General features: G+C 36.6%; 4 protein-coding genes across 7 annotated transcripts; 2 read left to right on the top strand and 2 right to left on the bottom strand.

Annotated features, from left to right (window-relative positions):
• Nucleotides 1–1,766, top strand: LOC122035980 (GDP-fucose transporter 1-like). Its single transcript, XM_042595145.1, has 3 exons — nt 1–85; nt 181–269; nt 493–1,766. Exon 3 carries the CDS (start codon nt 507–509, stop codon nt 1,548–1,550), a length of 1,044 nt encoding a protein of 347 aa, XP_042451079.1. The 5' UTR covers nt 1–85; nt 181–269; nt 493–506; the 3' UTR covers nt 1,551–1,766.
• A 2,013-nt stretch (nt 1,767–3,779) lies between these two features.
• On the bottom strand, nt 3,780–8,166 carry LOC122035979 (aromatic aminotransferase ISS1-like). Of its 2 annotated transcripts, none has more exons than XM_042595143.1 (9): nt 7,906–8,166; nt 7,563–7,610; nt 7,024–7,152; nt 6,292–6,351; nt 5,485–5,548; nt 5,224–5,327; nt 5,077–5,135; nt 4,424–4,532; nt 3,780–4,347 (listed from the first exon to the last, which is right to left on the bottom strand). In XM_042595143.1, exons 1-9 carry the CDS (start codon nt 7,966–7,968, stop codon nt 3,895–3,897), a joined length of 1,089 nt encoding a protein of 362 aa, XP_042451077.1. In that variant the 5' UTR covers nt 7,969–8,166; the 3' UTR covers nt 3,780–3,894. The 2 variants fall into 2 exon arrangements, with proteins under 2 accessions (XP_042451077.1, XP_042451076.1); XM_042595142.1 differs by having other exon boundaries at nt 5,485–5,641; nt 7,906–8,165.
• Nucleotides 8,167–10,170: 2,004 nt separating this feature from the next.
• LOC122035983 (nucleolar protein dao-5-like) lies at nt 10,171–13,762 on the top strand. Its single transcript, XM_042595148.1, has 3 exons — nt 10,171–10,869; nt 12,764–13,019; nt 13,177–13,762. The coding sequence occupies exons 1-3, from the start codon at nt 10,555–10,557 to the stop codon at nt 13,551–13,553; spliced, it is 948 nt and encodes a 315-aa protein (XP_042451082.1). The 5' UTR covers nt 10,171–10,554; the 3' UTR covers nt 13,554–13,762.
• A 180-nt stretch (nt 13,763–13,942) lies between these two features.
• On the bottom strand, nt 13,943–17,872 carry LOC122035978 (probable serine incorporator). Of its 3 annotated transcripts, none has more exons than XM_042595140.1 (13): nt 17,659–17,872; nt 16,250–16,524; nt 16,104–16,177; nt 15,835–15,994; nt 15,727–15,751; nt 15,541–15,630; nt 15,296–15,467; nt 15,094–15,167; nt 14,932–15,001; nt 14,738–14,827; nt 14,516–14,649; nt 14,317–14,390; nt 13,943–14,225 (listed from the first exon to the last, which is right to left on the bottom strand). In XM_042595140.1, exons 2-13 carry the CDS (start codon nt 16,470–16,472, stop codon nt 14,143–14,145), a joined length of 1,269 nt encoding a protein of 422 aa, XP_042451074.1. In that variant the 5' UTR covers nt 16,473–16,524; nt 17,659–17,872; the 3' UTR covers nt 13,943–14,142. The 3 variants fall into 3 exon arrangements, 2 of the variants coding, with proteins under 2 accessions (XP_042451074.1, XP_042451075.1); XM_042595141.1 differs by having other exon boundaries at nt 13,943–14,204; XR_006127296.1 differs by lacking the exon at nt 13,943–14,225 and having other exon boundaries at nt 14,738–14,849.
• Between the last annotated feature and the right edge of the window lie 5,111 nt (nt 17,873–22,983).

Genomic DNA, 22,983 nt, shown 5'->3' with positions numbered 1-22,983 from the left:
CTGTTCCTGCAGATCGTTTAAGACTTGGAGTCGCAGGTTTGGAAATAATTTCCATCTTCTTTATTTGCAACTCCTTTACTAATAGGTTTGTGATTCCGCGTTACCAAATCAAATCGATTTCATCCCAGGCATGATCTTTCATCGTGTCTTTCTGATCTGCTTTTTTTTCTTGCTGACCAGCATTTCCTCCCCAAATTTCGTTGCCGCCGCGAAGACGTAGATATCCAAACGCCCCGGAATCGTCGATTTCTTCTTCTTGCGAAAGGGAGGTACGAAAAATTGTTGCGTTTACAGATTTCTTCTCTACCTCGAAGTCTAAGATGCTAAAACCCTCGTTTACTGTTTCTGATCTTTTCTTTGGACCTAACTTGTGCCTAAAATGAAATAGATTCCATCCTTTTGTTTTCTTATCGTGCTGGATTCTTGAGGGTTCTCGATTAGGTAGAACAATTGAAATTTAAATTGAAACGAGATTGTTTCTGGATCTTACAGCAGCGGACACAGTCATGGACCTAATCAAACTTGACTCTTCGAAACAATATTACGCAACCAGTAGCCTGGTCGTCGGCTATGCCCTCTGTTCTAGTTTGCTCGCTGTCATCAATAAGTTCGCCATTACAATGTTCAACTATCCTGGCTTGTTGACGGCATTGCAGTATTTGACCTCGGCTCTTGGTGTTTGGGTTCTGGGAAAGCTGGGTTTTCTTTACCATGATTCTTTTAACTTTGTGACAGCCAAGAAGTTTTTGCCTGCGGCAATTGTCTTCTACCTTGCCATTTTCACCAATACTAATCTCCTAAGGCATGCGAATGTGGATACTTTCATCGTGTTCCGGTCCCTGACTCCCCTTCTTGTTGCCATTGCTGATACCATCTTCAGAAAGCAGCCGTGCCCTTCCAAATTCACATTTTTCTCGCTTGTAGTTATTCTTGGGGGTGCAGTTGGCTACGTCCTGACTGATTCAGCATTCACTCTCACTGCATACTCTTGGGCCGTTGCTTATTTGATAACGATCACGACTGAGATGGTTTACATCAAGCACATGGTCACGTACCTAGGACTGAATACTTGGGGTTTTGTCTTCTACAACAATCTTCTGTCCTTAATGATGGCACCAGTCTTTTGGATTGTTACTGGAGAATACGCAGATGTTTTCACCGCTTATGGATCACGCTCAGAGAATTGGTTTGATTTTGTTGCTTTCTTTGCAGTAGCTTTGTCTTGTGTCTTTGGATTGTTGATCAGTTTCTTCGGGTTTGCCGCAAGGAAAGCAATATCTGCCACTGCATTTACAGTTACGGGTGTTGTCAATAAGTTTCTTACTGTTGCAATCAATGTATTGATATGGGATAAGCATGCAAGCCCACTAGGTTTAGTTGGCTTGCTTTCAACACTCGTTGGGGGAGTTCTTTATCAACAATCAGTTACTGGTAAAGGACCAAATCAACATGGATCTACAATTGCTAGGCAAACAAGTGTGGTAGGTAAGGCTGACTCTGAAGATGAAAGCGAAGGGTCAGGGCTCTCCAGCAAGGATTCAGCTGTATGATCGCTATGTATTAGATTTCTCTTCTCATTCTGTAGGCAAACTTATGCTATAATGCTTAATTTTCCTAAACGGTATTTGTTCATTAGAAATTTTATGGTAGAATTTGATTTACAGGTTCAACCAGTTAGTTTTCCTGTCAAGTGTTTATGTTAATTTTTTGTTCATCTATAACTTCATCCTTCATTATTGGAACATTTTTGTTTGCTGAAGCTACCATCAAGTGCTGGACATCTATTATAAATGTTCTCTGTTCTCTGTATTACATTTTGGTATGAACCCATTGGTTGAATTATTGAATACCCAACAAGAGTTGTCAACCATAGCAAAATTAGGATCAACAAAATACATTTGCTTGTAAATTTCCTATTAACATTAAACTTTTGATGCAGAAGCCGACCAGGTGTTGGACAACTTAGGAGATAAACCAGTTCATTAGCCTCTAAATGGTTATTATTTAGCTGACTTCCTACTTAGACTTGGATAAGAGTCAGATGATTCGAATAGTAGACTTGAATTTAGTTCAACCTTAAGAGCTTAGTATTTAATGAGGTCTAATACCATGCAAGTAACAAAATTGATACTAGTTGACACTGTAAACTAGCTTGAAGAATCGGTATGCAGAGACTCCAAGAGGCAACAAGATAGGCAACTAAGATGCAAGGATTCTGTGAATTGCATCTTAAGGTATGAGGGAAGTAAGATCATACAAGATGATCAATGTTGTCTGAATTAGCAATAGGTAGATGACCTATGTTTAGGAAACAAAACTTAGTTTGGTTCATTTGCTTTTCTCGTAGCCTATTAGTTATTAAAGTTAACTCATGAAATTGCACTGAATTCATGAGTTCATGACTTTCAAACATATGCCAAGTTGTAAAATTAAACAAGCATTCAGCTCGACTCGTGTTTTTGTTTTTGGTAGAATAGATCTTGGTCTGCAGTGGTTGAAAAGGATCTTCAAAAGATCATAAACTTAAACAGCAAAAGATATGGAATCTTTCTTTAGAAATTTTGCCACATTTCTGCCAGAAAGAAAAGGTAACGAAACTGGAAACAAATTTTTATTCCATCTGCAAATTATTTTGACATACTTTCTGAATTTCTTGCTCTTATTTGGCAGCAAACATATTTTTGGCCAAACCTTTTTCCACTTAAACACCTCAAATACTATCTGCTTGGTTAATTAAAACGTAACACAGACCTCAGTCCGCCGTGACAGTGCAGCTCCAATGTCTTATCTTCCTTACCAGTGGAATCGTCTCTGCCCCAATCATCTCAGCTCTTTTTTTGGCATTGGTGCTGCCCAAAAATTTAGCAACCTCAAATCTACAAACAAAAGGGACCGAGTTCAGGCGACAAATCCAGGATTTTATTCATGTCCTCAAGATCAGGCACGGAGGTGAGAGGAATTTATAGAGCTGCTCATCAATTGAATGGTTACGTTTCAAATGTTTCAGCAAAAGTACATCGACCAAGTCCACTAAAGTTCCGGTGTCTTTCATAATAGATGATACTGTAATTAAGAGGGGCCCATTAGAAACGGGTCAAGACGGAACGGCTCATGCGGAGATTAAAGTTAAAATAGTCAAAAGTCAAGTCCATAGATCAGATGAAGTTGGTCGATCGAGTTTCCAATGCCGATCAAATGTGGTCGTTTGGATAGCCGACCAGACGACACATTCAATCGGACAAAAGGCAATTCTTTGGCAACAGAAAAATCGAGTGAAGAAAAATAATTTTGTTCAGTATAACTAAGCTATGATATCCTTGCCTAACGACCTCCGGTGATATTTAATTGTACCCTTTTGGTAGAGCATGTCTCAGGGACACTTTTTGATTTATTTTTTATTAGGACGTTTTAAAAAACATGCATATGCTTTGAGATGCGTGTATAAATATTACAATAACACTATAAAAGGAAATTTTCATCCATAGACAGAGATATACGATATTTTGTTATTCTTCACACTCTAGCTACTATTCATATTATTCTTCTCCACTAGCTACTATTCATATTATTCTCCTCTACTGAGTTGAGGACTGACTTGAGCGTCAGAGGATCAACGTCGAAAATCCCTTCCTAACCTGACACCAACACTCCTAATTTTGCAAGATAGCGAGGAGTCGCCATCAAATTAACCGTAGAGCCATAGTTTACGACTTTCTTCATTTTCAGACATGATCAATAGAAAATCAAAAATAAAATCAATATGATGGAAGAAAAAACTATGGATGCAAGGAGCATTTGCATTCGACTAGGTGTTATTTGTGTCAGCCAAGAAGGCAAATGAAACATGATGACTTGCACTTGGAAGCCCCGCAAGTGCATTTGAGCAGATCACAGTTACTCAACCATGCCATCCTTCATCAGCTCTTCTAAACCTTTTTTCAGCCTGTAGGCAGCAATCTCACAGTCGGCCTCCTTCAAGCCACCGAATGAAACTCGGAGATAACCCGGTCCGCCACTGGCGCTACCAGGAATTACGACCACATGGTGCTTCTTCACCAGCCATCGGACAACCTCGTAGTCGTCGGGGAACTTCTCGGGAAGCTTTGCCCAGAGATAGATGGCACCCTCGCCACCCTTGACATTTTCTTCCCCGAGTGGAGCCAAAGCCTGCTCCAGCATCTCTCTGTTCTTTACGAGGTTCTGCACCCTTTCTCGGACCCATTCTGGTCCAACTTCCAGGGAGTGGAGGGCCAAACGCTGGCTTATGATGCTGGCACAGATGGGTATGTTGTCTTGGATTTTGAGAAGCTGAGCCGCAAAACCATCAACAGCTTCCGGATAGGCAATCTGTGAGATACTAGTAGTATTCAAGAACAAAATACAACTTTGTGAAGACTATGGAGAACAAAATTTGTTCACTTACATATCCGACGCGCCATCCCATCATTCCATACGCTTTAGAAAATGAGAAGATATTGACTATGTGGTCATCTTCTATGCAAGAATGCTTCAACCCATCATACATGAAATATCTGCACCGTTATATTTGAGAACAAACAAAGAAAGTCAGTAGATGAATGTTAAGTGAGGAATGAATGCAGATTGAACCAAATATGCAGAAGCATGTTGCAACCTAAATTCTTCAGTTCCTTGGGTAGAGGTGTGTTACATAGTCTAAAAATAAGATGTCAGTTGTAAACAGTCTATATCCTTTATTAGATGAACTTACTGTAAAGTCTTGTGCAACAAATCCTAGTCAGTTCAATTAAAAGCTTTCTTACTCCAACACAAGTAACCTGTTGGAACAAGTCTCGTATGTAATAACATGAAGATTGACATCAATATCATCTATGGCATACAAGCATAAAGCGATCATCATTAATCAAAAGTTGCTTCTTATGTCAATCTTTTATTGATTGTTCATGTTTTTGTTGGTATATGCTGCTATGGATCTGTATAAAGACATACCAAAATGAGTTGAATACTTCAAAACATGTAGAATTTATTAGTAAATAAGTGTATGTATTGCATCAGAATGAAATTATGCGTGTGAAGTGACAAAAGGATATTACTTACTCATATGTATTATCTACAACAAACCATGCACCAGCTCTTTTACAAAGATCTGACATTTTCTGGAAAAAGAAAAAGAAATTATACAAGTCAAAAGAAATGGCAGCACACTTCCAGAAACAAAATTATATCAATATGCAAGTCATTTACCAAGAGAAGAGGCTTTGGGATGTAGCCCCCTGAAGGGTTTCCTGGATTTACAACAGTAACTAGTTTTGGGACGGGATCTTGTGACAGAGTCCTCTCTAACCATTCTGCACCAATTAAGGGGGAAAAGCATAATATTATTTGATAGGTTAACAAATGATTTTTGATCTTCGATATGGTTAACTCCAGAATATAAAATAAGTGATGCAGCAAAAAGTAGCTTCAGTGATTTAACTCGGCCAAACTAGGCAACAAGAGACTTGCCTATATCTGGTTGAAGTGTTTTAGAGTCAGCAGGCCCAACCAATATGTCCGTGATGCCAGTCATCTGGAATGACATGTAAGCATTGAAGTAATATGGTGCAAACATGACAACTGAATCCCCTGGATCACACAGGGTAAGTACCACATTTACAAAGGCCTGTAAAGCATATACAACAACCAAAGCAAATCTTTATTAAGGAATGGGACACAAAGATTTACATAGCTGAGCATGTAAGAAAATTTCAATCAGAAAAAATCAACTCAACTTTACCTTCTTTTATACACTCTAAGGTAGTTGATTAAACAACAAAGTAATAAAGCCTAGTACAAACTATAGAAAGTGGCTCAAAGAATTAAGCCTAATTAGTCATTATCAGAGTTCATTTAGTTGTCATACAAATTTATCAACTTCTTGTAGAGCTTTTGAGGATGAGAATTAGTTTTAAAAAGCAAGAATACCTCCTCGTCAAAAGATTTCTCATATCTATTATTTTATTAGGATATGAATATATAATTAAATGTAGTCTGTTTCAACAAGCACGTGTGTCTTAATAAAGTAAATGAAGTCTAGTAGAATACCTATTCCTCCAGAGTCCAGTTGGGATGAAATAATCTTTGAACATGAATTTAAATGAAGAAATTTGGATGAAGATCATAAAGATGATCATTGTAGATGACTAGATGGAAATAGTTCCTTGGTATAAAAAAGCAGCATTGATTGATTGACAACTTCACTTTGGATATTTTCTCAAAAAATACGAGAAAAGGCATAGTATTAGCTGAATGAATATATGGAAAGTTGATCACCTGATTTGCACCAGCTGTGATCATAACTGCAACCTTATTCAGATTATTCTCCCTTTGTAACTGCAGTCAAGGCATAGTATTAGCTGAATGAATTATATAGCAGATACAAAAATGCAGAAGTGAATTTTCTTTTTAATTTTTATGAAGGTAGAAAGTTTTTAATGGAACCACGTAAATTGATTAGAAAAGCTAAAAATTCCTTAAATATTCCGATAACACTAGTATCAAAATTGAATTTATATAAGAAATAGAAGACAAATAATCATATCAATAAGCATTCCCAAATAACTTTCCAGCTACCAACATCATCAATGGCTTTAAAATTAGAATGGGTGCCCCCACGGGGTGCTAGTTAGCTAGAGGGGTAGCAGATTTGCTATAATAAGGCAGGGATCAATTCCCGACAGACGGGATAAACATAATCACCTTTTATTACAATTTAAAATTAGAATGGGTACAAGAAAATTGACATACTGCAAGCTTAGCAATGATCATTCAAGAATACTGATCCAATAGTCTCAGCCATTAACGACTTCAACACATCTACAACTATTTAGAGCCTCTGTCATGACCATTAAGATATGTTTAGGAGAAAAACTTAACAATTCCAGCAGAAGAAAATTTTCAGAAAAACAAGTTCTACTATAAAGGCTACAGCATGAGCTTAATTAAATGAACAATTTCAAGCTGTGACAAATGCAAAATCCAATATTTTAGTTTATTAGGAAATACCTTCTCAATCAAAGCCTGCCTTAGTTCTGGAAGACCTTCATCAGCACCATATTTACTAATTGAAGGTTCCCAAACAAGTCCTTGGACTTTTTCTAGAGCCTGTTCAGGTGGTTGCCAATAGACTACACCCTACATGGAGATGATTGATGAGTACAATTAATTAATATGACAAATATTAGGGAAAATGTTTATTACATCAAAAGTCTCACATCTGAATCAAGACTTCATTGACTCACATAATTCCAAACAATAAGTCTAAAACTAACAATTTAGAAGAAATAATTGAAGGAAAGTCAATAGCATTTAACATAGTTTGTCTAAGTGAAAGAAATACTTGTTTAATATGATGTTTGAGATCATAAACATGAGTCTTAGAAGATTATGGACCACAAGCATCAATCCCAGAAAGTAAGTATACAATATAAAGAAATAAACAGCATTCTAAATTCGCATTATACATACAAAAGAATGCATCAGGGAAAACACATAATCAATCAGCGGCACAAGTGATTAGTGATGGGGATTCAAGGAGTTCAAACCTGAGCTAGTGAGATCGCATCCTTAGCTCCGCGCATCAATTTCTGAATCTGACGGGGCAAACAAAAGATTCCAATTAAGCAACTCAAAATATAAAATACATCTCGCAAGAAGAACCACAAACACCGGAGCACGTTACCCACATATGCAAATATCAACATAAAAAACAAAGATCGCTTTTCCCAACTGAAAAGGATACAACAAGAAAAAGTTTCTTTTTGCAGCAAACTCGAGAAGAATAGGATAGGGATCGAAATTCTATTCGGTATTTTACGCCGTTACACGATGAAACCCATCTAAAAACCGTAAGCCTTATTTTAACAGAGAAAGGCAGAGCGAAATTACCTGGACCATGACAGGCGTATCCGTCTCGAGGGCTCTCTTCGAAAGCTTGGCCTTAGACCCCATTCGCCTTGTATTCTCCAACAGTAATTCCTAGCGGCCACGGCTAGGAGAGTAGTACGACACGAGAGGGATCAGAGAGAAAGGAAAGCCCTAATTCTTAGGAATGACCAAAGCCACCGAACTCCTCCTTGCCAATGGACTCATATAGCGGACGTATCAACAACCAACCTCGTGATATCATCCCTAGTCTCTCCTTGCTTGCACATATTAAAAAAAAAAAAACATTTTTTTATTGGTTTACTATGCGACGACAAATCAAACACGCTCCGTGGACAAAAAGGCGGGGCCGTGGAATCTTGACTCGCTTGCTCCTTTCCTTCACACGCCCACAAGGCCACAACCAAACCCAAAACCAAAAAAGAAGAAGAAAGATCGAGTTTGATGAAAATCAGCGGAGGAATTGACGGAGGGAGGGTAGTGGAACGGGAATCATGTTCGAATGGATCAGAAAGCTACACGACGAGCGACCGAGCAGCCGTGGCCGAAGCAGACAAGGAGCTTCGTCGTTATCGCTCATGGTTTTCCATTTTGTCTTCCAGTTTTTTTTATTATATATATTATATATAATATATAAAGTGAGGGACATTATATGGAAAAATACTAGAATTATTTTCGGTGGATGGAAAAACAATAAAAATATTTAGACAGTATTAAAGTTTTTATATCGAATTAAAAACTTCTAAAAACTAGAATTTTAAAGCCACTTTTCTTTTTCTTTTTTAAAAAATATCCTAGAATGAAACGCAATTTTGCCAAAAATAAAATAATTAAAAAGTAGATTAGGGTATAATCAATAGTAATATAAAATTAGCAACTAGTAGGATAATATATATAAATAGTACAACGAAATGCAATTAATATTAAGATTAAAATAACATTGGACAAAATAGTGAAAACCAGCGAGAGAGAAAGGAAAAAAACTTAAAGAGGAGAAATCATAAATTCAAAAATGAGCGAGTTGGGTTCACATTTTGAGATATTCTTTTTTATTAAGAATTATTAATTTATTAAATTAATAGGCTGAGTAAAAGATAATATCATTTATTTATATCATCCATCCTAAAATAAAATATAAATAGATAAATTATGAGATATATTTTAGCTTAACATAATGACTCTTTATATATAAGTAACGTCAGATATTTAATGAAATATTTCATATATGTTAGTTATTAGAACAAACACTTTTAAGGAGTTTCCTAAATATCAAGAAGTAAAACTCTCACTAATCTCTCTATCATATAAAAATATCAACAACTAATCTCACACTTTTTCATTATATTTTACCTCATATATAATTAAAATTTAATTCATAAATTACAAAAAAAAAATATTAATTTTTTAATTTAAATTAAAAAATATTTTAATTAAAAAAAAGAGAGAGCCACTTCCGATTGAAAATGAGGGAGCTTCATATCATTTATGCTCTAAGTAAGATTCATGATGTCTTTTTAGGATGGATAGTTAATTAGCGTATGGTGATATTATCATCATAAAGTCGAGCATGGATCCTCTAGTCCGTAAATTACGGACCAGAGGATGGTCCACTTTTTTACACAGTTAATTTGGATGGACCCCACCTATTTAAAGATGGGGTTCATCCAAATCAAAGATTCTCATGCAGTGGATCATTTCTTGGTCAGTAATTTACGGACCAAAAGATCGCGGTCCTGTCATTTTTAAACTAAATTAATTCAGGCGATTAATTAAGTTGCAGTCCAATTTTTTTTTTGAATTTCACCTTCCATAATGTCCATCGAAATTTGAGACTTACACATACTTAAATTATATATATTTAACCTGGATTAAAAAGAATCATATACTTATTATTTACGCCTCTCTCTCTTAATAAAAATTCACTATGATTTTTTTTTTTTTTTTTAAATATCCACCAACATCATCATCATGCTTGCTAATCCCTTTGGGGTCGTTGATTTATAGGAAACCGAACTTTGCAGTCTCACGGAACATTTAATAAACGTACTCCCAGTCATCGCGTCTACCATCTCCTTTCAATCCTCGTCACTCACCTTGCGGAACCGGTTAACCATATTTGTACCTCGAAGATAACAACATCCTACTTCCGTTAACACTTACCCGAAAACAAACCCGTATTCTTACGCAACGAAACTATGGGTCCCGTTTTGCACCTCCCGTGAATCCGTGAAGCGTTTGCAACGGGTACGATTCTGTTTTACTATAAGCGAAAATGTCGACGCCATCGTGTCATCGAAGACACGAAGACGTTATCGGCTTACCCTAATCGCTTTCTCTTCTCCACCGTGTTGCCTTGCCACCGGCTTTTCCAAACCCTATAATCCGATCCTGACAGCCTGCCTCCTCGCAATCCTTCCAACGATTTACAAGTTGTTGATATATTTTCAGAGAATCATCTCCCTGGATCCCAATTTTTGTTTCGAGGCCTTGTAAAAATATCAATTTTATTGTCCCTAGCAAGCTGCAGCAGTTCGCGCATTTGTTCTGCGCATCAATTCGTGTGTTTTGGTTCATCGCCGGACGGTTGGATTCGATTTGAGGCAGATATCAAGAGTGAAGACTGGATCTGTCTCGGCTCGGCGATAAGAAGAGATGGTTGGAGGCGGAAACAGGAGGGACGATGGGCAGTTGAAGATCAATAGCACCAACGTTTTCGCGGCGCTCGAGACTCTCAAGAAGAAGAAGAAGTCGGACAAGGACTTGAAGGGCAAGGGTGCGTCTAAGAGCCAAGGGAAGGAGCAGGAGAAGCAAGTGTTTTGGGCGCCGGCGCCTCTTACGTCCAAGTCCTGGGCTGATGTTGGCGATGATGACGATGATGATTACTATGCCACAACGGCGCCGCCGCAAGCTGTATGGGGTGTGTCGGAGCAGAAGCACAAAAAGGAGGTTGAAGCCACCATAGAGGAGGTATATGAACACATTGCAATCGACCGTGCTAACTACTATTTATCAATGAAACCAAATCTTATTAAAAAAAAAAAAACTTTTTGTTCGATTTCATTTCTTCAGGTTGTTTTTGCACTTGGATGTCTTTTCCTCTCATTTAATTTTTTGCTTAATCCTTTGATGTTAAATCAGCTTGCTTTTTTGATATATGAGAAGAATCGTTTAGCTCGATCATAATTCAGTTATGCACGTTTCATTATTTATATAGGAAAAAGGGACTAATTGGTGTTTCAGTATATTGGATTGATCAGGCCAAAGACTGGTGGTTGAATAATTTTTTATGTTCTCAAATGCTTGCTGAGACGAGACATGCATGCAAGTCCGCTTTACCTTATGCGGCCATTTTTACAATGATTTCATGATAAATATTACTTGTATGCAATATCAGAGAAACTTGAATTTGTCATATGCAGCTTAGAGAAAATACTTTGAATATTGGTTTCGATGTGTTGAAGAATTCAATCTAAATTCTTATTTCTATCTTTCTTCCTTTGGATCCTGTAGATGTATGAATATGTTTTCTTTTGACCAGCAAAGTCTTATCTGTTCACTTCTTTCAATCTCTTGTCTATTCTTTGATTCTTTCTTATTATCTCATTTTTTGAAAAGACAGTAGCAGTTTCTTATTTCTAGAAGACTAGAATTCAGTACTAAAGGAAAGTTCTAATGCTAGTTCCACAACACTAATGTATTTGTTGGTTGGTCTAAAAAGGTCTTAAACATGTCTTGTTTTTTGAAACTTTTGATAACAGGAAATTATTAATTAGAATTGTTGCAAGTTTTGAACAGATCGTTGAGTGAATGTAAAATACTATATTACCCTGCATGAATCTCAGTGGCATTGTCCATTCTATTTCAGTATTCCTGATGGAATTCAGCCTATATTTATTTGTGCTTTGCTATCCATATCTGGTGATTAACTATTGTACTAATTCAGAAAATGAGATATAGAAGCTTCTTGACTTTGATTGTATAATATCATACATAACCTTGGATCCTGGTGGATAAGTAACTCAATTGAATGGTTAATAATAGCTGTGTAAATTGTCATATAAACGTCTCTACTTAAGTGAGAAATTGGTATGGGTTATCTGTATTAACTGTGATTTTTTTAACACATGCAATTTTTGACTTGCATATCTCTTATGAAATTTGTTTCCATTAGCAACATATCTTAGTATTTATGCTTTAGCGATTTTAAGATCAAATAATGTTTGTTACTTTTTCTGTGGGTATTCCAGAAATTGTTTCTTGCTTTTCCTTCTACCCCTTTGATGCCATGGAGGTTGGTAAAATATTCTTCCTATTGTTTTGATTTTGTTTACTTTTTACCAAAGATTGTAATTGCCTAGAGAGGTCCAGTATGGATGTGAAAGCTTGAGGTGCTAATCTAATCCACCTTATACACCTTCTCTGAGCTGAAGCATTTTTCTCAGAAGTAATCATTTTCCTTTTCAAAATCCTCGTGTTTAAATAACCTTCAGAAAGTTGTTGTTTCTAGATGAGGATCATAGAATATGAATCCACACCTGTTGAATATGTGATGGGACTTGAAGTCGAATCATAATTATACCTCCATGTGGCCAAGATTTTGGAGGTCAAGCATGAAGGAATCTTGAATTTTACTCTTGTGATAACTTTATTATATTATCATAGGTAGAATCTTTTTAAAAATCTGGGGTTTTCTGTTTTGGGAATTTCCTATTGGCAAACACATTGTTCCTTTCTAGTTATAATGCTCGTCTACTTTTTGCAGTTCTTGCACGCAGGAGAGATGTATCTTTGCTTCGCATTTGTATCTCAGATAGTTAAGTTTATGCTTTATAACCAGTACTCTCTATTTTCCTCTGTCTAGGAAAGTGAAAGTGAGGATGATGGTCTTGATATTGGTGATGATGATGTTGAGGAACCTGAAAATGAACCCGAGGAGACTGTTGCAAAAGAACCAACCATTGAGAAAGTTGCTCCTGTTCCAGTACCACCCAAAGATGCTGAAAGGCAATTGTCAAAGAAAGAGCTTAAGAAAAAGGAAATGGCAGAGCTGGATGCACTTCTACATGAGCTTGGCATTGAGAATAAAGATAGTACTACTGCACAAGACGAGATGACTGGTAGTGCCATCTTTCACATAATTAGTTCATTTTTTGTATATACTAAACTTCAATTCACACGACATGCATATGCATATGAAGCTATAAAATGAGTATCTACTTTCGTGTTGAATTTGTTTATCCTTATAAACTGACCTGGTTCCATCTATTTGCACAGACAAGAAGCAACCGGAGCAAAGTAGTGAGGGGGATAGGAAGGAAATTGTGGGTGTTCCTTCAGAAACCAAAAACTTAAAGAAAAAGAAATCCAAGAAAGAAAAATCATCCAAGGACAGCAAGGAACAGGAGGAGCAAGATCAGAATGGCAGCAAGAACCCAGATAAAGTAGATGGCGAGGCTGAAGAGGTGGATGCTTCTGCAGTTGACGTAAAGGAAAGAATAAAGAAGGCAGCCTCCATGAGGAAGAAGAAATCAAGCAAAGAGATGGATACCGCCGCAAGAGCTGCAGCCGTTGAGGCTGCTGCGCGAAGTGCTAAACTTACTGCTGCTAAAAAGAAAGAGAAGAATCACTACAATCAACAGCCAGTGCGGTAATTGTTTTGTTCTCAACTGCTTCATGTGCTGGTATCTGTTTGGTAAACTCCAAAAATAAAACATTGCAATGTTTGTTTCTCGGATGACCCGGACTTGTTCCTGACGTATCGACCTCATATGTACTTCGACATTCTCTTTTCGGTTGTCATGACACAATTTATTTTACCGCTATGATAATGAGAAATTGATGGGCATGTGCTTTATCTCCATTCTAATATTTTGTGACAATTTACTAATGTTTTTGTTAGTGTCATCTTTTCCTTCGTCAAAGAAAATAATCTTCACTTTCAATGGACATGGTCGTCGATGGTTTATGGTAGGAGTCGACGTTAGGATTTGGGAGGGAAAGAATGAGTATTAGTGAATTTTAATTAAAACTGAGGGTAATATAAGTAAATTGATGCCCATTGGGAGCTGAAGCAAACAAATATGTTTTGAAATTTACAAGGCAGCTAAAGATCAAACATTAATTAAGCATGCTAAATGTAAGAAATCTGGAAGTGGATCTCATGCTTTGACAGCATCTCTTGGGATGCAGGACCATGTGCTCCATGAAATCTTGTGCAAGAAATCAAGAAATTGCCCTCTTCTACTCCACAGGATCTGCCTCTCTTTTGCTCTTCCAAAAAAGGGGTGCCATAAGCATCCATACTGTCATCACAAGGAAAACATCTAAACAGGGAGGAGGTTCTGTTTTTTATTTAAAAAATAATAATAAATTTAAAAAATTGTATAACAAAGGATGACATTGAAATGACTTAACTGTACACAAGAGTTGCTACCCATTCATTCACAATTCTAACCCATGTGCTGGCCCATCCAACATCTATTGTCCACCTGCATAAGAAAAATCACACATACTTTTAAAGTCTCCATCTGACTAAATTCCATTTTTTTTCTTGAAGGAAAACATATATAATAACTATGTGAGTGTGTTGAAGTGGATAGTGGTGATAACTTACTTTGGCATAGTGTTCTGTGAATTCCAGCTAACAAATAGCATAGCAAAGTACATTGCTCCCATGGCAAAAACAAAATGAAAGAAGCCATATCCATAGGGAACCCCAGCCTCAGACTCTACTTCAGTTTTCTTGAACTGCATTTGTCCAAACAAGAGTACCGATCGATCAAACAAAGAATTACTAACATAATTGTTCCAAAAAACTACTAATTATAACGGATACCATGTAAGTGAACTGCTCCTTCAACCGCTTGGAATCTATGCCTGTTGAAAATGTTGCGATGACTATGGCAAGGACAGCAATGACAAAGCTCCGTAGCATACAAAAGAATATACTATTTTGTGAATCACATAAAGGGAATATTAAATATTAGTGTGGAATACTAAAGCAAATAAAGTTTTAGGCAATTTAATTACCACGATAGTAAGCCAGTCTGCACTTGTTGCAGCTTCTACTTTCTTATTGCAAAACTCTGTTTGTGGCTCACTGAATTGTTAAGGATCACCCTATCTCGATTATAAATCCAAGAAATAAAATAAGGAAAATAGAGACAAATACCAGATGAAGTAATTATTTACCTCCTAATTGCGCTCCAACAAAGATACACAATGTACATTCCCATCAGTCCAGGTGCCAGGAATCCTCCTCTGACCTATTAGGACATTGCAGAATACTTCTTTTTGTTACAACTTAAACTTGTAATAACTGGAACTCACAACTTGCTTTTGTTTTGGTATATTTAGATGTAGTAAATGTTTGAAGAATCTCAATGGTTTACACCTTCGAACGGACCGATGTGAGTGTCATGAGTTGCAGAAGCACAAGAGTCAAGGTGATGAAGAGGAGGTTAAGCTTGCAAGATACGTTGGGCACATACCATATGTACATCATGGTAATTCCAACTATAGATGCAAGAAATGCCATCACTGAGAGTGCCATTACTTGGTATTGACTGCAAAAGGTTCAAATCATGAAGTTTGAGAGTAAATAGTGAATAAATTAATGAGCCTAACAATTAGATTTACCATTGTTCATAATATTTCTCTGATTGACAGCATTCATTCAGCCAAGTTATGAAGCTGATGACACTGATGAGCTGAATCAAGAGGAAGGCACTGGAATGACAAAAGGAATATCAATTTACACTCAAAACAAAAAATGAAGGAAAATCAAACTAGAGAAACAAAAAAAGATAAATATAAGTCCATTACCCAGCTCCAAAGTGTGCAATCTTCCCTGAGAAAAATAAAGTGTTAGTTAGAATTACAGAAATTAAAATGAAGAAAAAAATCAAAGAAATTAACAATAAGTAATCTGACCGTAGAGTTGGACAAAAGCTGATGGGATGAAGAAGGGTATCACCATGAAGCCAATCCAAAGGATGATCTTGACAGGCCACCATTCTGAGTGCCAATTGTTCCTAGTGTCTTCCAATTTCTTTGTTCCCACAGTTGATAGAAACATCAGAAAGAAGAAGGACTGGAGCAAAGTTAAAGAATTTCACGCAACTTTTCTTGTAAAAAGATACTTTTGCTCAACATGGATTAATCATTATAAAAATAACAAAGTTGTAATTAACAAAGGATACAAAACATCCAAAGCTTATGCGGAGCACTCCTTCTGCTCCCAAGCAGTCACGGGCACCATGGCAACCTTTCAGCCCTATATGTCGCAAGAGAAATTATAATTGCCATCTTTCTAAAAATTTGACAAACAAGTGAAGCAAAGACTCACTCTCAAGTTCAGAGAGGGCATTGTGACCATAGTCTCTAATGCTCCAAGCGAGGAGGCAGGTGACCAAGAAGATGAGGGCGTAGATGAAGCGAGCCAAGGAAGGATTTGGGCCAAGGCAATAGCGACCACAAGTGTTTTCAATGAGCTCAGCAAATCTCTCCTTGCTGCTATGGTTAAAATTTTCATTGCTTTGAGTGTAGTCCTCCATTACCATATTTGTCATTACATTGATGAATCTGTTTGTTCTTCTATATCACTCTTATATCATGGAGTTCCTATATGCATGAAATATATGAATAATCATGAGATAATAAGAGAAAAATAATATCTAACAAAAGAGAGAAATTTACTATACAATGCATCAATTTCCATCATGTAATGTAGTTATGGAAATAAGAAAATGTCAACTATTCTGTAAACAACATCACTGTTTAATTTTGGTATTGACAAATATCCACAACTTGACCACCTCTGTTTCTGTTTTAATTGGCTGTTAGGGGGGCATTTACGTGATTAAGCATGAAAACCTCCACATGAGTTGTCTTTTACATCACATTATGTTTTCCTCTTCCTATAGCCTAGATAAACACTGACGAATTGCTCTAAAGCCCAATGTTAGCACCTCCTATTTTTGTATTGTTCTTGTATTGCATGTTTACTTGAAATTGGTCATACATCGATCTATGTGTTATTTAATATATATAATTGAATTTTATTACACTCAGATTCTATGATATAGACTTCCATATTGGTTTATAAGTTGTAATTTAGCACAGTTTGTTCAAGAATAATCAACCTGTACTAGGTTGCTAGAAGTTCCCATCTTGCTTGCTTTTGTAAATAGATAGTTGTTTTTACTTAAAATTATGCTTAATTAGAAATGAAAGAGATTCATTATGGAGTTTTAAGAAAATTAAACTAAATAGGAAATAGCGTCATTAGCCTTAAAAGTAAAGGCTAAAAATCCACCTAAGGTTCTCTTTTTGGTGCCGATAAGCCATAAGCATGTACAAGTTGGAAAAGAGTAAAGCAAAAGTCTCATAGTGCAAAAAAAAAAAAAAGACAGATAGTTAAGCATTAAAAGAACTGCATGGAACCAGTAATTTTTTTTTTCTTTTTCTTTTTATTCTGAGGAGAAAAACTGCCTCCCAATTAATCTACAGTATTAGTGATTTTCGTTTGCCATTTTCATTAACATCTTTCTAAATAAAGGTTTTTGAATATGTGTGGATTCTAATGAACTGTGCGCACAATTTCTTCATTATCTCACCAAATGCCTGCTCTTTTGAACGAGCAATTAATCTAGCAATCAGGAAAGCTCCGAGAAACAAAAGAATACAAATAAAAGAGAGCAGAACGACCACGAAATTGGAGAAAATAACGAGACTCAAGGACAATATATAACTGACCTCATTAGGGAAGAAGACGCTGTGTTGGATCATTTTCTTGGCGAAGGGAGGAAGAGATGAAGGTCGAGATGCCTTGCCACCACCATTGATATCGAATCTGGAGAAGAACTGAGAGGCCAGATGCTGAAACTTTTTGTTTTTTAAAAAAATAATAATAATAATAAAATTATTATTATTTTTTGTTGTAGTCTGATTTATTCCTTGTCAAGTCCCCTGCTGAGTCCTCAGAGCGGCCTATTTATAGACGAAGGCGTCGTGATCTGACGAGTCCATCAGGCAGAAGCCGGCTGAGATCATCCTGGCCGTCGGACCGAATGATAGTGTGTCAACCGAGTGATAGCTCAAAGTCCGATAATATTAACCGATAAATGGTTAGTACATAATGATATTATCAAATTTCAACTAATAGATGAGTGTCTGAATCCTTCGTATATTATTCAACTGTTTAAAATTAATAATCATTTTTGATATCATTTATGATTTATCTATTCCGTATTAATCTGAGGATAGAATGGATGGAGAATCACTTTTTACAACCATTACCATCCTATGTGAACCAAGAGATGCATCAGTGGCACTCGTGATCTCAGCCGTTGCTTGTCCACATGGAAGAGAATTGCTTTAACGGGGTGTTGATGATATGTGAGGACTTTTCTTAGTCCATGGGAGATTCCGTATTAAAAGGAAAAATGATGTTGGTATCAAAGGGAATGATAATAATTGATCCAAAGCAAACTAAAGGAGCCAATCGAAGTTTTGAAGTGCTCAAATTGATTTAGGTTACAAAAAAGAAGTCCATGTGATGGGATGAGACTCTTTCCTAAAAGCATTGATTTGATTAAGAAAAATCAAAAGAGTCTACTGGTGTTGCAATATTATATATTATTGATGAGGTTGAATATCCTATTATTATTTATTTTAAAAAACGATTTCAAATTATATATATTATAAATCTTATTTGGAGATTCACGTAGTGAAATCTAGATTTAATAATATTTTTTTAAAAGTGCTACAAACGGCCATGAAATTTACGAGGCTATTTGATTGTCTGACGATAAACTAAATCAAGAATCAATTTTTTCAATCCGCCTAAAGAGAAAGAGAGTGCTTCGAGTGTAAGCGTGGAGCCACATCTATCCGGGTTTTAGCTGGGGGGCCCACAACTTTGAAAATGAGGAGAAATGAAAAATGTGAAAGGTAGAGTAAGAATAAAGTTTAATTAGGTAGATATCAGTCGGGGATTTTTTGTTTTCTATATTAGCCCGCCTCGTGTATATTAACCCGGATAGATCAGATGACATAGGAGAAAAATCTTTTATATATATATATATATACACACGATTATGCTACCCTGTGGACTATATACTGCGGACCGCTGTGGACAGCGCTCGTGGCAAACTCCACGTCACGCATTTTAATTTTCTTCTCGCCACGAGTCCCTGCAATCACAGCGTTTTAATTTTCCTCCCCGACCCGACGCGGCGCCCCTCTTCCTCCCCCGACGCAGCCCAACTCGGTGCCCTAGCAACCAGAGAAGCCCTCCTCTTCCTCCTCCCTCCCTGTTCCCTCCCTCTGCCCTAGCTCGTCGCTCTCCTCTTCCTCCCGACGCCGCCCCAACCGCAGATCCTCTTCCTCCCGACGCTAGGGCACTACTCGCCCCAGAGAAGCCCTCCTCTTCCTCCTCCCGACGCTGCCCCAACTCACCGCAGATCCTCTTCCTCTTGACGCTAGGGCACTGCTTGCGTCGCAGAGAAGCCCTACTTTCCTACTCCCGACGCTGCCCCCTGCAGAAGTAGAGCTAAGTCTTTGATCTGCAAGGTAATGTGTTGTCTCATTTAATGTGAAATAAGTGAGTATATTCCCTGTTTTGATTGCGTTTGGTTGTTGTCTTGATCTATCATTTAGGTTCTCGAAGCTGACTATTTTTTCACACAAGGAAGATCTAGGAAGGTAATATATTATATCCTATCAGTGATTCTAGGAATGTTTAAGCAGAAATAAGCCAGTTTGTTTAGATGCGATCATTTCCTAGTGAATTTTGCTTCTTGTTTGTCTTTCAGCATTGACAGTGTTGTGAACTGTGAAAAAGAAGATATTTTCCAATTTGGCCTCATTCTTCTAGAGATTGTCACAGGGAAACTTCCAGGGTCCAATACTCAGCTTGATTCTCTCAGAGCTAAGGTACATAAAATTCTCCTCTATGAGCTAAATTGGCATGGAGATTTTGATCTACAAGTGAAAAATATTACTGCTTTTCCGCTTCATGTTTGGACCTATGCAGTGATGAATGGGATATATCTCAGTTTTTTAACTATCAGTTTTTTATAAATTGTTGTTGATTGATAGAGTTCTTTAGCTATCAGAGTATGCTAAAATTCCCTCTCTTATTTTTTGATAATTTGCAAGATTATGTTGAATGACTATTAGTTGTTCTGTATTTGAATTAGACCTCCTATTAGTTGCAAGATTATGTTGAATGTCCATTAGTTCTGTATTTGAATTCGAACCTCCTATTAATTGCAATATTATGTTGAATGTCTATTAGTTGTTCTGTATTTGAATTCATAGTATTTTTGTTTCTATTTTACATTATCTACAATAAATTGTATTTTTTACTTGTTTATCTAATTACCTATTGTCAATTATAATGTGAGGGTGTCCAGAAATGGAAGAAAATCGAGTTGATGATCAGGAATACATTCCACAAGTTTCAGATGATCGAAAGCCAAAAATTGGAATGGAATTCTCATCACTAGATGAGGCATATTCATTCTATAATCAATATGCACGAGAAGCTGGGTTTAGTTCAAGGATGCACACGAGCAAGAAAAATAAGATCACAAATGAAGTAACGTGGAAACAAATTGTATGCTTTAAAGAAGAACATACAGATCTAATGCGCTGGAATAAACATACAAAAGCTGATCAACCGACAAAAGAAAGAGCACGTGGCGCAGTTAGAACGGGTTGTAAATCAAATATTACATTTGTGAAGAAACAAACTCGGCCTAATTGGGTTGTTGGTAACTTTATAGAAACCCATAATCATCCACTTTCTACTCCATCTAAAGTACATTTGCTACGCTCACATCGTAATGTTTCGGCAGCAAAGAAAACATTGACGAAACAATTTTCAGAGGGAAATGTACCTACTTGTCAACAAATGCGAATATTGGAGATAGAATATGGAGGACCTGAGGGAGTAGGTTGTACAGAAAAAGATATTAGAAATTTTGAGAAAAATCTAAGAGATGAGCAAAAGGGTATTGATGCTGAAACATTGATCGAGTTTTTTACATCTGAGCAAGAGAAGAATTCTACTTTTTCCTTTGATTATAAGACTGATTCAGATAAAAGATTTAGTAGGTGTTTTTGGGCTGATCATATATCTAGGCGGACATATAGTGTATTTGGTGATGTAATTGTATTTGATACAACATATAATACGAATAAATATGGCTTGATTTTGGCACCTTTTGTAGGAGTTAATCATCATCACCAGACAATTATATTTGGTTGTGGATTTCTAAGTGATGAGAAAACTGAATCTTTTGTTTGGTTGCTTAAAAAGTTCATAGAAGTCATGCCTAAAGGTCCACCAAGTGTTATCATCACTGATCAGGATCCTGCTATGACAAAAGCAATTGCACAAGTGTTCCCTCAAACAGTGCATCGATATTGTTTATGGCACATACTTAACAAATTTACAGAAAAATTAAACTCTTTGACTTTTTAAAACCATTATCAAAGCTTAAAGAATGCCATTGCAAATTCTACAACACCTGATGATTTTGAAAAGTCATGGGAAGAAGCTATCAAGTCTGCTAACTTAGAGAATAATGATTGGTTATCGTTGATGTATGAATTACGACACAAATGGGTGCCAGTATATTTTAGACATTTATTTTGTCCTGGAATGTCAAGTAGTCAAAGATCTGAAGGCTTACATGTATTTTTCAAGAGATATGTCTCAAATAAGAACTCACTGATGGATTTTATCACCCATTTTAATAGAGCACTGAGACATCAAAGACACAATGAGTTAGTAGCTGACCATATTGACATGAATGAGCATCCGAAAATTAAGAAAAATTGGCCCATGGAAACTCAAATGGTTAAGTTGTACACAATAAAAAATGGCTGGAGTTTCAAAGTGAAATGAGCGAGAGTCATGGTTATTATGTGCAGCAAGCATTTACAGGAGTTGACTCAGTGGTTTACCATGTGATGAAATTTCAAAGTTCTTCTTCCTCGAAACCAAGGGTACTTATGCATGACAAACAAAGGGATTACATATCGTGTAGTTGCACGAAATTTGAGTTTGAGGGCATTCCATGCAGACATATGCTAGCTTTTTTCCGTATCAACCAAGTGTTTCATTTGCCTGATACATACATACTCAAACGATGGACACGGGATGCAAAAATTGGAGCAATATATGCTTTGGGAGAGCAAAATTACATTAATGATCCAGATCCAGAAAGGTGTTTGATGTCTAGACACTCAAGGTTATCTTATAAAGCTTCAATATTAATTGTTGATGCATCTTTGACTAATGAGGGGACAACCTTTTTGGATGAACAATTTGATTCTATCTACAACAAAATTCAAGAGATGAATATTAGTAGAACATGCAATGATAGAAGTCAAAAGAAGAAATCTGTGGATGAGGGCCTTGGTATTATTGATCCTTCGTCAGTCAGAACAAAGGGATGTGGGAAGAGATTGAAATCATCAAAGGAGAAATCAACCTCAAATTTCAGGCTATGTCGTGGATGCAGACTTCGAGGAGTGTCACATGACAAGCGCAATTGTCCAAATTTGCAACAAGGGGGGTATGTGTCGATTAATGATGCATTTTTATTGTAATTTTACTTGCAAACATAAATTTATTTCATTACATTTTGTAAATATGACAATGTGTCAATTATCAGATCGACTGAAGATACTAATGATAACATTGTTGACGACATGTATGAACCAGATTTGACATCTATCGCAGGTACTATTAAAATTTTAATATGTTAAATTATAGTGGTTCATTGAGAAAATGAAGTTAATAATTGTATTTATTATTGCAGGTTCTAACAACATGCATTGGTATTCATCTATTTCCTTTATTTGTATGTATGATTGGTTTAGTGCACTAGATTGCTGCTGCTGATGATTTCACTCAACAGCATGAAGATTATCTAATTTCAAGAAATACTTTGATTTATGGATGATTTATGACCTATTGGTTGCTTTTCCAGGTGAACACTGGTGGCGGGCCTCTTGAGGAGGATACAGTAATAATTCTTTGCACTATGGCTGCATTTGAAGCAA

The sequence above is a fragment of the Zingiber officinale genome, unplaced genomic scaffold (assembly GCF_018446385.1).
Source record: "Zingiber officinale cultivar Zhangliang unplaced genomic scaffold, Zo_v1.1 ctg128, whole genome shotgun sequence".
Classification (NCBI taxonomy): domain Eukaryota; kingdom Viridiplantae; phylum Streptophyta; class Magnoliopsida; order Zingiberales; family Zingiberaceae; genus Zingiber; species Zingiber officinale.
The sequence above is the reverse complement of the archived record's forward strand: the minus strand, read 5'-3'. Positions and strand labels throughout refer to the sequence as shown.

What these genes read in the sequence shown, in the direction of transcription:
- LOC122035980 (XM_042595145.1), top strand. Translation starts at nt 507, where the DNA reads ATGGACCTAATCAAACTTGACTCTTCGAAACAATATTACGCAACCAGT.
- LOC122035983 (XM_042595148.1), top strand. Translation starts at nt 10,555, where the DNA reads ATGGTTGGAGGCGGAAACAGGAGGGACGATGGGCAGTTGAAGATCAAT. An exon ending in TTGAAGCCACCATAGAGGAG is followed by an intron (nt 10,870 to 12,763) that starts GTATATGAACAC and finishes TCCTCTGTCTAG; the next exon opens with GAAAGTGAAAGTGAGGATGA. An exon ending in TGCACAAGACGAGATGACTG is followed by an intron (nt 13,020 to 13,176) that starts GTAGTGCCATCT and finishes CTATTTGCACAG; the next exon opens with ACAAGAAGCAACCGGAGCAA.
- LOC122035979 (XM_042595142.1), bottom strand. Translation starts at nt 7,968, where the DNA reads ATGGGGTCTAAGGCCAAGCTTTCGAAGAGAGCCCTCGAGACGGATACG. An exon ending in ATACGCCTGTCATGGTCCAG is followed by an intron (nt 7,611 to 7,905) that starts GTAATTTCGCTC and finishes TTGCCCCGTCAG; the next exon opens with ATTCAGAAATTGATGCGCGG. An exon ending in TCCCAAAGCCTCTTCTCTTG is followed by an intron (nt 5,136 to 5,223) that starts GTAAATGACTTG and finishes TTCTTTTTCCAG; the next exon opens with AAAATGTCAGATCTTTGTAA.
- LOC122035978 (XM_042595140.1), bottom strand. Translation starts at nt 16,472, where the DNA reads ATGACAAATATGGTAATGGAGGACTACACTCAAAGCAATGAAAATTTT. An exon ending in AGGAGCAGTTCACTTACATG is followed by an intron (nt 14,650 to 14,737) that starts GTATCCGTTATA and finishes GGACAAATGCAG; the next exon opens with TTCAAGAAAACTGAAGTAGA. An exon ending in GGTAGCAACTCTTGTGTACA is followed by an intron (nt 14,226 to 14,316) that starts GTTAAGTCATTT and finishes CTCCCTGTTTAG; the next exon opens with ATGTTTTCCTTGTGATGACA.